Consider the following 15,186-nt stretch of genomic DNA (forward strand, 5'->3'; position numbering starts at 1 on the left):
ATTACGATCATGAAAAAGGATCATAAGGATTTAAAATGTCTAAATGACTTTAAAATGGATTTTTGGTAAATAGTCAAAATGGAGAAATATAATTTTGGGCATATACGATAGTATAGAAGATTTGCCAGGAATCGGCAATTGTATGTGATTTATTTAACGATTACTTCCATCACATTTAAACTGAAATTTCTCATTATGCCACTTGGTATTAACCAAGTGACATATAGCAATCACAAATTCTGTCGGTCTGTCGGTCCCGGTTTTGCTACTTTAGGCACTTCCAGGTAAGCTAGGACGATGAAATTTGGCAGGCGTATCAGGGACCGGACCAGATTAAATTAGATTTAGTCGTTTTCCCGATTTGACCATCTGGGGGGGGAGTGGGGGGCCCGTTAATTCGGAAAAAATAGAAAAATTGAAGTATTTTTAACTTACGAACGGTTGATCAGATCTAAATGAAATTTGATGTTTGGAAGAATATCGTGTCTCAGAGCTGTTATTTTAAATCCCGACCGAATCTGGTAAATGATTGACATAACCGGAACGGATCCGCTCTCTTTGGGGTAGTTGGGGGGGGGGGTTAATTCTTAAAAATTAGAAAAAATGAGGTATTTTTAACTTACGAACGGGTGATCGGATCTCAATGAAATCTGATATTTAGAAGGATATGGTGTCTCAGAGCTCTTATTTTAAATCCCGAAGAGATCTGGTGACATTGGGGGGGGGGGGGGAGTTGGGAGGGGGAAACCTAAAACTTGGAAAACACTTAAAGTGGGGGGATCGGGATGAAACTTGGTGGGAAAAATAAGCACAAGTTCTAGATACATGATTGACATAACCGGAACGGATCCGCTCTCTTTGGGGTAGTGGGGGGGGGGGGAGATAATTCTGAAAAATTAGAAAAAATGAGGTATTTTTAACTTACGAACTGGTGATCGGATCTCATTGAAATTTGATATTTAGTAGGATATCATGTCTCAGAGCTCTTATTTTAAATCCCAACCGGATATGGGGACATTGGGGGGGGGAGTTAGGAGGGGGAAACCTAAACTTGGAAAACACTTAGAGTGGAGGGATCGGGATGAAACTTGGTGGGAATATTAAAGTACAAGTCCTAGATACATGATTGACATAACCGGAATGGATCCGCTCTCTTTGGGGTAGTTGGGGGGGGGGGGTTAATTCTGAAAAATTTGAAAAAATGAGATATTTTTAACTTACGAATGGGTGATCGGATCTCAATGAAATTTGACATTTAGAAGGATATCATGTCTCAAAACTCTTATTTTAAGTCCCTACCGGATCTGGTGACGATGGGGGGAGTTTGGAGTCGGGGAGCCTAAAATCATGGAAAACACTTAGATTGGAGGGATTGGGATGAAACTTGGTGGAAAAAATAAGCAGAAGTCTTAGATACGTGATTGACATAACCGGAACGGATCGGCTCTATTGGGGGGGGGAGTTAATTCTGAAAAATTAGGAAAAATGACGTATTTTTTAACTTACGAAGGAGTGGTAGGATCTTCATGAAACTTCATTTTTAGAAGGACCTCGTGACTCAGATCTCTTATTTTAATTCTCAACCGGATCCAACGTAATTGGGGGGGGGGGGGGCAGTTGAGGGGAGCCGGAAATGTTAGAAAATACTATTAAAATAAGCGGTGAGATCAGGATGAAACTGGATGGGAAGAATAAAAACCTGTCTAAGACACATGACTGACATAATCGGACCGGATCTGCTCTTTTTGGTGGAGTTGGGGGGGGGGGGTAATTTTGAAAATTGAGGTATTTGTAACATACGAAAGGGTGATCAGATCTTAATGAAATTTGAGATTTAGAAGGGTCTTGCACTTTAAAGCTCTAATTTTAAATTCCGACCAGATCCTTTGACATTGGGGGGAATTGGAGGGGGAAACCAGAATTCTTGGAAAACGTGGAAATTGGGGTATTTTTATTTTACGAAGGGGTGGTCGGATCTTAACGAAATTTGATATTTAGAAGGAATTCAAGTCTCAGAGCTCTTATTTCAAATCCCGACCAGATCTTTTGACATTAGGGGGAGTTGGAGGGGGAAATATTGGAAAACACTTGGAGTGGAGGAATCGGGAGGAATTGGTGGAGAGAATAAGCAAATGTCCTTGATACGTGATTAACGCAACCGTACTGGATTCGATCTCTTTGGGGGAGTTGGGGGGAGGGGTTCAGTGATATGGCGAGTTTGGTGCTTCTGGACGTGCTAGGACGATGACAATTGGTTTGCGTGTCTGGGAGGTGCATAAATTGACTTGATAAAGTCGTTTTCCCAGATTCGACCATCTGGGGGGCTAAAAGGAGAGGAAAAATTAGAAAAAATTAGGTATTTTATTACATATGAGTGGGTGATCGGATCTTAAGAATTTTGATATTTAGAAGGACATCGTGACTCAGAGCTCTTATTTTAAATCCTGACCGGCATTAAGCATCTTATTTTCCTTTTAAATCAATCTATTGATTCATAGAATTTTGCTAGAGCTCATACCATATGATCTCTTGGCTCTTAGCTCATCTTGCCTCGTCACAAGTGCCATATGAGCTCTTAGCTCTCATTTTTAAAGCAAAATACCAATAAGTGAGCACTTTACTTCTCAAAGCGATTGCAATGCTTTGATGCACTTCCTTAAAATTGCCACAGCAAAAATATTTTGCCGAAAAATAAGTTCTGAAACCTTTTTTGTGGCTTTACAAAAGTTTAATTAATAAGGCATGGATTTACCAAGCCCGGTCTTGAACACGACCTTTCAGGTAAAGTAAGCCGAGTAAAAGCAACTCCTTTGTTCACCAGATTTACAAGTATCTGTTACTGATAAAAAACGAACTGTTTTTATAAGCCTGATTTGCCTTTCGAGCTTTAAAAAGCACCGATAGAAAGTCCAGAAAAGTAAAAAAGTACGGAGATTTGTGCCTTTTGTGCGTTAACAAGTGCCAACGGAGATTCAAGCTCCCACAAAAGCTACAAAGCACGGGTGACTATACCATTTAATTCTTCAAAGCACCAATGGAAAGTTGAATTCCTAGAAAAGTGAAAAAGCACTACTAGCTTTACTTTTTTTACCTTAGCACTAATGGAGAGTGCAGCCCCTAGTAAAGTAAAAGAGCTCTGTCAACTTTGCCTTTTAAACTTACAAAAATGCCAATGATAGTCCCAGGAAAGTGGAAAAGCAGGGCTTAGCGCTTTGTCGTTATTTTCTCCCTCTAATGAAACATTCGCTTATGCGGTTAATTGTTGAAAACAAATGGTAGCCCGATCTCCACTGTTCTATGAATATTGTGTCGATTTTTCGATGATTTTTGTTTTGATTTTTTCATGTAGGGCTGTTCCCTCATTCAACTGTATTGTTTTACTGTTATCGATAAGGTAGAGAATTTTCTCTTATTTGATTTTTTTCTGATACTAAAACGTTTATTTTTGATCTGTTTTGAATTTATTTTGTTCTATCCCTCTTTTATAATTGTTGTTTTCAATCTTGACAATAACTTTTTGATATTTAGTTTATTCTTGAGTAAAAACACGTTTGTCTGGTTTTCGGTATTTTATATTACAATTCAATAGCAATTCATTAGCAAATTCAATTAATGTATGTTTCAAAACTACAAGACACCTTTGAATACTTCTATAATCATGTGTCATAATACGTTATATGCTTCAGTTTGTATATGTTCAACATGGAATTCAATAGTATGTTTCAAAACTTCAATAAAACTTTGAATTTCTTTATAATCCTTTATTTTATTTATTTATTTATCACTCGGACGATACATAAAGTAAATGTGGCAGAGTAAAAAAAAATAAATAAAAAACACAAAGAGAAAAACAATTATATACAGTAAATTAACGAAAGAAACTGATAAGACGGTGGTTAGCGGATAGGAGCGCATAAGCTGTACTGAAGATTTTTCTATGTAGAATCTCCAAATTTAAAGTTATATCAGGAACGGAAAATTTGCTAAGTAGAATCCGGTTTTTTGTCAAAGGTGGAAGATGCAGAAGAAATATGAAATAATTTATCAGGATTCTTTTTAAATTACCTTTCTTAAGAAAGGGGTATATTATATCACAAACAGTACGCTGACGTAAGCTTGAAAGATTGTTGGTAATGGAGATATCAAGCCAACGAATACAATCAACAAGAGGGATAGAGAAGTTATTACAGTTAAGGGGAGTAGCAATAGTACAGTTATAGGGAAGAAACTGACATTTATCTACATTAAGTGAAAGGCCAATATCAGAGAAAGCATCAGAAACTATAGAGAACATTTGGGAAAGACCCTTTTTGGAACGGCTAATCAGAGGCAAGTCCTCAGCATACGCAAAATCAGAAACATCCGCAAGACCAAAAAGGTATGTACCTGAAATCTTAGCCAGCACACTAGAAATGCATATCTTAAAAAGCGTAGGGGACAGAACACAGCCCAGCATAACTCCTCTTCGTACCCTTATAATAGTGTCTGGTGCAAATCTTAATCGAAGAAAAGGATTTGAGTACCAAAACCTAAGAAGCATTATAACAGAGAGATTGACCCCAGAGTTATACAGAGAAAAAAGGAGCTGACTATGGACCACACTATCAAACGCTTTCGAAAGATCCAAAGCACAAATATAAAGACCATTTCCCTTAGAAGAATTATCAAAAAGTAAAGAAAACAGAATGAATCCCTGATAATTTCTTTATTTTAATATTCTTTTATGATTTTCTTAATATTTTGTAATTTATATTTTATCTCAATATTCCTTTAAAAAAATCTTTGGTTTTTGTTCCTTTATAGTTTCTCTGATGAAATTTTCTTTTGTACAATGTATATTGCTGTCAAGTATTCAACTGTTGTTGTCAGATCATGTTATTTTTCCTGATTTTTTATTAGTTTTGCGTGGTTACTTTGGTCTGCTGTCCAGTATTTTAGATGACTACCTGTCCGGGTTCATCCATAGCAACAGGAGCACAATACATATATCTATTTTAGAACAACACTAAACATTTGATAGATTCTTATAATATTCTTTTTTCCAAATTTCACAGGCATCAAAGATTCTGCAAAGAGCTCATGTTTTGCCCAACTATAGAATTCGATACAAGCCATTTTTCAATCCTCCCGACATAAGTCTACACGAGTATCCAAGGGTTGCTCGTCCTGTTCAAGTTGGCTCTTTGTCCGTCACTATTAAGGAGTGTTCAAGGCTTTTGGAGCCTATTCTGCGTGATACTCTTCACTGTACAATTGGTGTCGGTAAGTGAATCTACTGCTTTATTTGTGTTGTTGTTGTGTTGATTCTTTTAGATATAAATTTTAAAACATTCCGCAAAAAAAATTTTCAAATAGAGTAAAAAGCTACATTAAATCAAAAATGAGCAGGCATGAAGTCAAATAGTTTTACAGGCTTAAAACTACCACAAATTACCATAAATAAAAAGATGGAATTCAAAACAAACAGAAATCCAAGAAATAACCGCGGCAAACGAAAGACGGACAGAAACTAAGATGAGTAGGCTGACGCCCCTCATGCTTCCTAAAGACCAGCACATAATTTACACTTTACTGAAAACAATCCTGAAAGATTAAATTTCTCATAACATTGAACAAAAAGCACCACCATAACCAAGATTACTGAAAAAAACAAGAAAAAAACAACAAATAAATATGGATTGCCAGTTTAATATACATATACACTGAAATTCTTATAACCGAAATTAAAAAAAAACGGAATTTGATATAAGCGAACATATAAAAAGAATTGGCTTACCATGCTGAATCTCAATGTATGAGATTCATTAAGCTTAGGGCTACCCAAAAAAGGCCCCAAGCTTGAGAATATTGGCCTGGCCTTTCAAGCTCCTATCTGTAAAGATATGGAATTTTGTATTTTTTGTCATAAGAAAGATCACTTAAAAGTATTTATTTATGTTTTTTTTATCTTTCAGGGATGGTTATATTGAACCAATGGTCCTAGAACATCGGGAGAGGGCTCGTTTGAGTGGAAATAAAAGGTTCTAGTGCCCTCTCTAAGCGACAAAAAAGATTGGAGGGCAACTAGACATTCCCTCGCCCCTTTTTTCCCCAAAATCGTCCGGTCAAAATTTTGTGATATCTATTTTGTTCAGAGTTGTTGAAAAATCCCAAATCTATGACTTTGGAGATGCAATGAGCCCCCCGTCTCCTAAGGATAGGTCTTTAAGTTGTGAAATTTGCCAATGGTTTACGTATAGTATTTTTGATTGGGAGATATACCGATATTTTATAGGGGGGGGGGGGTTGTGCTTGTGTTGTGTTTTCATGGGTATAATTTCCCATGTGGAGAGAATTTTCCGGGTGTGAACTTTCCAGAGGAAATCTTACGCTAGGGGGATTTTTTAGATAGCCATTTTATTCAGAATAATTGAGAGATCCCAAAACTATGCCTTTGAAGATAAAGTGACCACCACCCAGAGCCCCTAAGGATAGGTCTTTAAGTTAAAAAATTTGCCCATTGTTTACGTATGGTATTTTTGATTGGGAAGTATACAGATATTTATAGAGGGTGGGAATTCTGTGCTTGGGCTGGGTTTTCATGGGGATAATTTCCCGTTCAGAGGGAATTTTCTGGGGGGGACTTTCCAGAGGAAATTTTGCAGTTGGAAGATTTGACAGAATTCATGTGTGAAATTCTTTTTATTTGTCTTATTTTTTCCTTGTGTACTCAATTTTTCATACGGAGATGTCCCGCGGGAATTTTCCAGGGGAAATTTTCAGGGTGTTTTGGATTTCTAGGAAATAATATCGACGTAACGGGGTTTTCCGGAGTAATTGCAAAAACGATTAGAACCGAAAGTGTTTCAAATGAAAGCATACTAAGGAGAATTTTTCAGCCTGAATCTTCTGCAGAAAATATTACGGAAGGGGGGGGGGAGGTTTCCAGCGAGGATAAAATTGTTCGGAAGGAATTTTATAGGAAGGAACTGTATTTTACACTAGAGGAACTTTCCAGGGGAAGTTTCCCGTGAGGGCAGTGAATTTTTCATGTAGGGTGAGATAGATTTACCGGCATTATTTGAAAAACGATCAGAAATTAAATGGGAAAAAACAAGTTTTTTCAAACTTGAAAAGACGAATCTTTAAACAAGTCTTTAAAAAAAGACTATGTTATAAAATTTGTCCATCGTTTACGTATAATATTTTTGATTGGGAAGTATACAGATATTTTTAGGGGGTGGGGATTTTGTACTTGGGGTGGGTCTTCATGGGGATAATTTCCCTTTCGGAGGGAAATTTCCGGGGAGGGTGTGAACTTTCCAGGAGAAATTTTGCAGTGGGGGAATTTGACAGAATTCATGTGGGAAATTCTTTTTATTTGTCTTATTTTCTACTTTTGTACTCAATTTTTTCATGTGGAGATGTCCTGCGGGAATTTTTCAGGTGTTTTGATCTCCAGGAAATAATATCGACGCAACGCAATTGGGTTTTCCGGAACGATCGCAAAAACGATTAGAACCGAACGTCTTTTTCAAATAAAAGCATGCTAAGTAGAATTTTTTCAGCCTGAATCTTCTGCGAGAAATTCTACGGAAGGGGGGGGATTTTCAGCAAGGATAAAATTGTTCGGAAGGAATGTTATGGGAGGGAAGTGTATTTTACACTAGAGGAAATTTCCAGGGGGCAATTTGCCGTGAAGGCAGTGAATGTTTCATGGAGGGTGAGCTAGATTTACTGGCATTATTTGAAAAACGATCAGGAATGAAATGGAAAAAAAAAACCAAGAGAAATTACTCCGTATAAGAATAGATTGCCCCCTCCTCATTTGAAAGGGTTGCCCCCTTCCTCAATACCTTGTTATTTACTCTAAATTTTGACTGTTTGTCCCGATTTTTTTAGAACGACTCCTGACATAAAAGGGCCGATTAGTTAGAATAAGAAGCTTTTTCAGAAGTTGTAAAAAGTTTAAGAGCAAGGTGTTGAGGAGGGGTGTAACCCCTTCGTATGTGGAATAGTTACTGTTTGTTTTGGGTTTTAACGTTGCTCCTTACTTTCAGTTGAAAAAACTTGTTTTTTCTATTTAAGTTCCTATATGAATCCATATTTTGGCTAACAAAATATTATTAATATTTATATTTTGGACAAAATATTCCAACAGTTTTCAAGAACATACGATCTTCTGAAAATCTGGACAAACACAGCATCCTTTGATTTATTTTTACACCTCCTGAAGTTTCCCTGAAAATAAAACATAAGACCCTTCCTAAAGCATTGTATGTCTGATATTTTGACAACAGGAATGCAAATACACTTTTTTGATTTGGTACAATTGTAAGAGCAGAAGTAGCGATAGTGGTAGCCCTGAACTGTTCAACTTAATACCCTCAGTCGTTTTTGAAATATTATTGAGACGTCTTATTGACAACCAGCGCACATATTGATATAGTTTTAAAATAACATAAGCTTTCCGTTAAAGGGTCTACTTTATACTCTAGCCTATACCCTTTTCGCTTAGATATCTTGAAAACCTGAACACCCTTAAGCAATTTTGATTTAGTTCATCAGTAGCAGTAATAGTAGTAGAAGTAGCAGCAAAAGTGGTAGTAATGTTGATAGCCCTGGGAGTTTCAGCTGAATACCCTAAACTCCTCCTTTGATGTTCCTAATTCATCCTTTTGATAACCCATATGTACATAGTATGTTGTAATTTAGTTCAAATCTGTCCTCACGTTCTCCAAAAGTTTAGTTAAGACCCATAGAATTAGTAATAGTAGGAAGCACAAGAGAAACAGGAGTAGTACTAGTGACTGTGGTATTATTCGTAAGCAGGAATAGAATTCACACTGTGCATTTTGGTCTATTTCAACATCCCCTCTTCATGCCCTGATAGTTTCAACTTGATTCGTTAAACATTTCTGAGATATTACTGATGCGTCCTGTTGATAACCTACATGTACATGATGTGTTTTTAATTAGCCCAACATTCCCCTCAACAGTTCCTGAAATTTCCACATTAATACAATTAGCCTTAATTATATTAGTGCTAACATCAGTACTAGTACTACTGCTAGTAGTAGTATTAGTAGTAGTAGTAGTATTAGCAGTAGTAGTAGTAGTAGTAGTAGTAGTAGTAGTAGTAGTAGTAGTAGTAGTAGTTGTAGTAGTAGTAGTAGTAGCATGGATAAAATGAATTTTTAATACTAAAACATACCCCTGAACATGCCCTGAAATTCTGAACCTAATGCTCTAAGCCGTTCTTGGGTTACTGCTGATATGGCCTTTTGACAGCCTGTGTACACACAACATGTTTGAATTTGATTCGACATTTCCTGAAAGTTTCTCTTTAATACGTTTAGCCCTAGAAGTAGTATTAGTAGTAGTGGTACTAGTAGCAGCAGTAGGAATATAGCATCTTTTGGTTGGTTTAACATCCCCCTCAACATGCACTGAAACTTTCAACTTGACAATCTAACCTTTTCCGGAGATATAGTTGATACGCCCTTTTAATAACCTGCATTCATACAGTGTGTTTAAGTTTAGCATAGCTCACTTTCTTCTGCAACATGACTTGAAAATTTCACCGTAAGACCCTTAGCGTCAATAGTACTTGCAGTATTTGTTATAGCAATAGTTATAGTAGAGATAGTTTTAGTAGTAGTAGTAATGGCAGTAGTAGTAGTAGCAGTATCGGCAGTTGTAGTAGTAAATCTAGTTGGAGTAGTAGCAGTAGTACTAGTCGTAGTAATAGTAACAGTTGTATTTCTATTTTGCATTTTGCCTAGTTCAACATCCCTCTTAACATGCCCCGAGAGTTTCAATCTAATACCCTTGTCTTTTTCTGGGATATTTCTAATGCACCCTTTTCATAACGTTCATGTTAATAGTGTGCTTTGATTTAGATCAACATCTCCCTAAACATTTTCTAATGGTTTCACTCTCCTGCCCTTAGGATCAGTAATAGCAGTCGTACATTAGTAACAGCAGTAGTAACAGAAGTAGCAGCAGTAGTAGCAGTATCACTATGCATACAGTGCCTTGTTGTTAGTTCAACATTCCCTCAGTACACCCTGAAAGTTTTAATTTTATACTCTAAGCCGTTCTTGAGAAATTGCTAATATATCCTTTTGGCAGCCTGAATGCACACAGTGGGGTTTAACTTAGTTCAACATCCCTCTAAATACTCCCTGAAAGCTTCACCTTAGTTCCAAATCCCTCTGAATATCCCCTGAAAGTTTCACCTTATTACCTCTAGCCTCAGTAGATGTAGTAGATTTATGTTTTTCTTTAATATTATTAATAAAAAGCTAAAAAGTGATGTTATGGAGCCAAATGTTCCGTTCCTTCTAACAAACAGTATCAAGATCCTTGGAGTCACTTTTTCCAATGACTTCAGCTTTGCCGCACATATTGAAATCGTGGTTAAAAATGCAAACGCTAGTCTACAGACTTTAAACGGTATGCGTAGGTTCAGTGCAAACACAGAGAGTATTAAGTATGCATACATAGCGTATGTCCGCCCCATTCTGGAATATGCGTGCCCTGTTTGGGTGCCCTCAGCACTTAGAACAGTATATCTTTGTCAGGAGCTTGAATCGGTTCAGAAGCGAGCGGTATCGATAATCTTGGGCCGCCTTGACGTCCTCTACGAAAAGGCCCTGGAAGTGCTAGGACTGCCGTCACTCCAAAACCGGTACGAAACTCTGATAATGAGTCTCGGAAAGTACTTGCTTTCTAAATCTCAGCGCCGTGAAATTCTACCTGATCAACCTCTACCATCAAGAACGAGAAAGCAAGATAAGTTAGTACCCGTTAAAGCAAGAACAAACCGATATGGTAATTTTTTCGTCCCGGTTTTCGTCAAAATGTTTAATAAGAGTTAATATTTATAGTTTGATTTATATTTACAAGTGTAGTTTGATTTTTTATATGTTGTAAAGAAACACAAATCAGCGATAGCTGTCAATTTTTTGCTATTGAACATGTCTACTACTACTACTACTACTTTGATTAGTTCAACATCCCTCTTAAGATGCCCTGGAATCTTCAATCTTCACCTTAATGCTCTTAAGCTGCTCTTGAGATAGTGCTTTTACGCCATTTTGAAAACCTGGATACATATAGTTCATCTTGTAGTAGCACGTAAATGCTGCCTTTTGGTTAGTTCAACGTTTCCCACAACAAGCCCTGACGGTTTCAAATTGATTCTCCAAGCCAGTTCTGAGGCATTGCAGGTGCGCTCTTTTGACAACCTACATGCACACAGTGTATTTTGATTCACTTTAACTTCCCCCTCAATATTCCCTAAAACTTTCACCCACCACCCTTAGCCTTAGTTGTAGACACAATAGTAGTAGTAGGAGTACTGGTGGCAATTGTAGGATTAAGAGTAGTGCTAACAGTAGCAGCAGTAGCAGTACTAGTAGTAGTAGTGTCCAAATATTGTCTTTTGGTCATTTGAGCATTCCCCTCGTGAAGCCCTAGAAGTTTTAACTTAATACTATAAGCCGTTGTTATGATATTGTCAATATGCCCTTTTGATAACGCATATATCCATACTGTGTTTTAATTTAGTTCAATTTACCCCTCAATTTTAACTTATTGCTCTTACCCTTAATAGCAGCTGCATTACAAGTAGTATTAGTTGTAGCAATAGTTGTAGTGGCAGTAGAGTAGTGGTAGCAGTGGTGGTAGTAATATTAGTCGTAGCGTGCTCATATTGTCTTTGGGCAACTGATTTTGCCCTTTAAGCGTTCCATGAAAGTTGTAACATAATATCCCAAGCCATTCCTGAGATTCAGCTTTTGACGACCTGCATGCACATAGTGTGTTTTGATTTAGTTCAAATTTTCCTTCAATATTCTCTTGAGTTTTTAGTTTCATACCCTTTGTCTTAGCAGTACTAGTATCATGGTAGTAGTTATAGTGGCAGTAGTAGTAGTAGTAGCAGTGTGCACATATTGCCTTTTGGTCAGTTGACCATCCCCCTCATGAAGCCCAGATGTTGCAGGTACACCCTGTTTACAATCTGTAAATGCATATTATGTTTCTATCTTGTTCAACTTTCTTAACACCAAAGGTCGAATATGCCCCATTCCTCAACAACAAAACATTCTGTGTAAATAATGGGCGAATGGCAAAACTTACAGCCATTACCTTGAGGACTGGGGAGTGGTTGACATATCCAGAGATATAATTATTGGATCTTTCAACCATGCTGAACAAAATGGCTATCTCTAAATTTTGATTGGATATGTTTTGGGTGGGGAATTAAGGGGCATGGGAGTGTACTGGCTGCCCTCCAATTACTTTTGACTCTTACAAAAACCACTAGAACTTTCAATTTTCCAATCGAATGAGCTCCATCCGAAGCTTTTAGAACAACTCCTTTTATACAAAGTGCCTATGAAAAAAAAATAATACATTGTGCCCACATCACTCTTTAGTTATTCTCCTTAACAGTATTGCGCTGCCTATGAGAGCCTACAGACAATGTGTAGTTCGAAAACTGAACCCTTTTAAAGAATTTTTAAGGGAGATAGAAAACTGGGTTTCCGCTCTTTTCATTCCCAAAGCCCTCAACTTCCTTGAAATTTCGTATGATGACGAGTAACGAAACTAATTTAAAGTTTCTCTGTTTTGTTGCATTTTTTCTAGCATCATTTTATGCTTGTTATTTGACATATTTTTATTTCAGGGATGAATGCATTTGTATCAGTGGGACATTCAGAGACACCAAATTTATATGTTATGACATTAAAGGTGGTAAGAAAGAGAAATCAGCCTTTTGGTATTATCTTTAAGCCATCTGACTCCGAAAATACTGAGAATGAGGGTGAGTCTCATTTGAAATATGTCAGTGTGAATTATGGGAAATAATGTTGCCACAACAAGCAATGGGGACTTTGTCTCTTGTAAGGTCAATCGCGGTAGGGAAATTGGAATAGCCTATCCTTGTAATAAAAAACAAGAAAAATAATTCCAAAAGAAGGTATGTTTTGGAAAAGATTTGGATTGAGTGAGAATTATGCATATATATATATATATATATATATATATATATATATATATATATATATATATATATATATATATATATATATATATATATATATATATATATATATATATATATATATATATATATATATATATATATATATATATATATATATATATATATATATATATATATATATATATATATATATATATATATATATATATATATATATATATATATATATATATATATATATATATATATATATATATATATATATATATATATACCCCTATATATACCTATATACCCTTATATATACCCCTGCCACGCGTTGCTGAGGCGCTGCGCGCCCCAGCAACACGTGGAGTGTCAGCTAGTCCCCCCTAAGCCCCTCTAACCCCCCCCCCCCCTACGTTGCAACACCCCAGCCATGCGGTGTTTTATATATACAACAACCCGTTATTGTATGTCTTATATATATATATATATATATATATATATATATATATATATATATATATATATATATATATATATATATATATATACCCCTATATATACCTATATACCCCTATATATACCCCTGCCACGCGTTGCTGAGGCGCTGCGTGCCCCAGCAACACGTGGAGTATCAGCTAGTCCCCCCTAAGCCCCCTAACCCCCCTACGTTGCAACACCCCAGCCACGCGGTGTTTTATATATACAACAACGCGTTATTGTATGTTATATATATATATATATATATATATATATATATATATATATATATATATATATATATATATATATATATATATATATATATATATATATATATATATATATACCCCTGCCATGCGTTGCTGAGGTGCTGCGCGTCCCAGCAACACGTGGAGTGTCAGCTAGTCCCCCCTAAGCCCCCTAACCCCCCCCCCCTACGTTGCAACACCCCAGCCACGCGTTGTTGTGGCGCTGCACGCCCTAGTAATATGCATGCAAGGTGCTATTTTTTTTCTTAGTTTTTCTGGTGATTTTTTCTTTTTTTTAGTTTTTCTGGTTTCTTTTTGTTAGTTTTTTTTTCTTTTTTTGCTAATTTTTAACTGCGTATAATTTTTTCTTGTTTAGTTTTTTTTAGTTGTTTTAGTTTTTTTCTGTTTTCTTTTTCTTATTTATTTTTTTTTTAGTTTTTCTGGTGTTTTCTTTTTTATGGCACTTGGTATTAACCAAGTGAAATATATTGATCGCAAATTCTGTCGATCTGTCGGTCGGTCTGTCTGTCCCGGTTTGGGTAGTTTAGGCACTTCCAGATGAGCTAAGACGATGAAATTTGGCAGGCGTATCAGGGATCAGACCATATTAAATTGTAAATAGTCATTTCCCCCATTTGACCATCTGGCGGGGAGTGGGGGGACGGTTAATTCGGAAAAATTAGAAAAAAGAGGTATTTTTAACTTACGAACACGTGACCGGATCTTAATGAAATTTGATATTTAGAAGGATATTGTGTCTCAGAGGTCTTATTTGAAATTCCGACCAGTTCTGGTGACATTGGGGGGAGCTGGAGGGGAAAACCTAAAATCTTGGAAAATGCTCAGAGTGGAGGGATCGGGTTGAAACTTGGTGGAAAAACTAAGCACAAGTCCTAGATACTTGACTGACATAACCGGAAGGGATCCGTTCTCTTTGGGAGAGTTGGGGGGACGGGTTAATTCTGAAAAATTAGAAAAAAAGAGGTATTTTTAACTTACGAAGGAGTAATCGAAACTTGTTGAAATTTCATATTTAAAAGGACCTCGTAACTTAGATCTCGCACTTCAAATCCGGACCGGATCCAGTGTCACTGGGGGGAGTTGGAGGGGACCGGAAATCTTGGAAAAGGCTTATGAGTGGAGGGATCAGGATGACACTTGGTGAAATAAGGGAAAAATAAGCACAAATCCTAAATACGTGATTGACATAACCAGAACGGACCTTCTCTCAATTGGGGAGTTGGGGGGGGGGGTTAATTCTGAAAAATTAGAAAAAATGAGGTATTTTTAACACACGAAGGAGTTATCGGTTCTTAATGAAATTTCATATGTTGAAGGACCTCGCAACTCAGATCTCTCATTTGATTCTCGACCGGACCAGTGTCATAAGGGGGAGTTGGGGGGGGGGCCGAAAATCTTGGAAAACGCTTGGAGTGGAGAGATCAGGATGAAACTTGGTGGGAAGAACAAGCA

General features: G+C 36.8%; 1 protein-coding gene across 1 annotated transcript in view; it reads left to right on the forward strand.

The window, feature by feature from the left end:
• The window catches only part of LOC136038469 (PDZ domain-containing protein 8-like), a 98,294-nt gene that overhangs the window by 28,285 nt on the left and 54,823 nt on the right, over positions 1 to 15,186 (forward strand). The window contains exons 5-6 of the mRNA XM_065721536.1: positions 5,055 to 5,262; positions 12,677 to 12,814. Of these exons, the coding sequence (XP_065577608.1) occupies positions 5,055 to 5,262; positions 12,677 to 12,814 (346 nt within the window). The remainder of the gene's footprint in view (positions 1 to 5,054; positions 5,263 to 12,676; positions 12,815 to 15,186) is intronic.

This window comes from Artemia franciscana, chromosome 18 (assembly GCF_032884065.1).
Source record: "Artemia franciscana chromosome 18, ASM3288406v1, whole genome shotgun sequence".
Classification (NCBI taxonomy): domain Eukaryota; kingdom Metazoa; phylum Arthropoda; class Branchiopoda; order Anostraca; family Artemiidae; genus Artemia; species Artemia franciscana.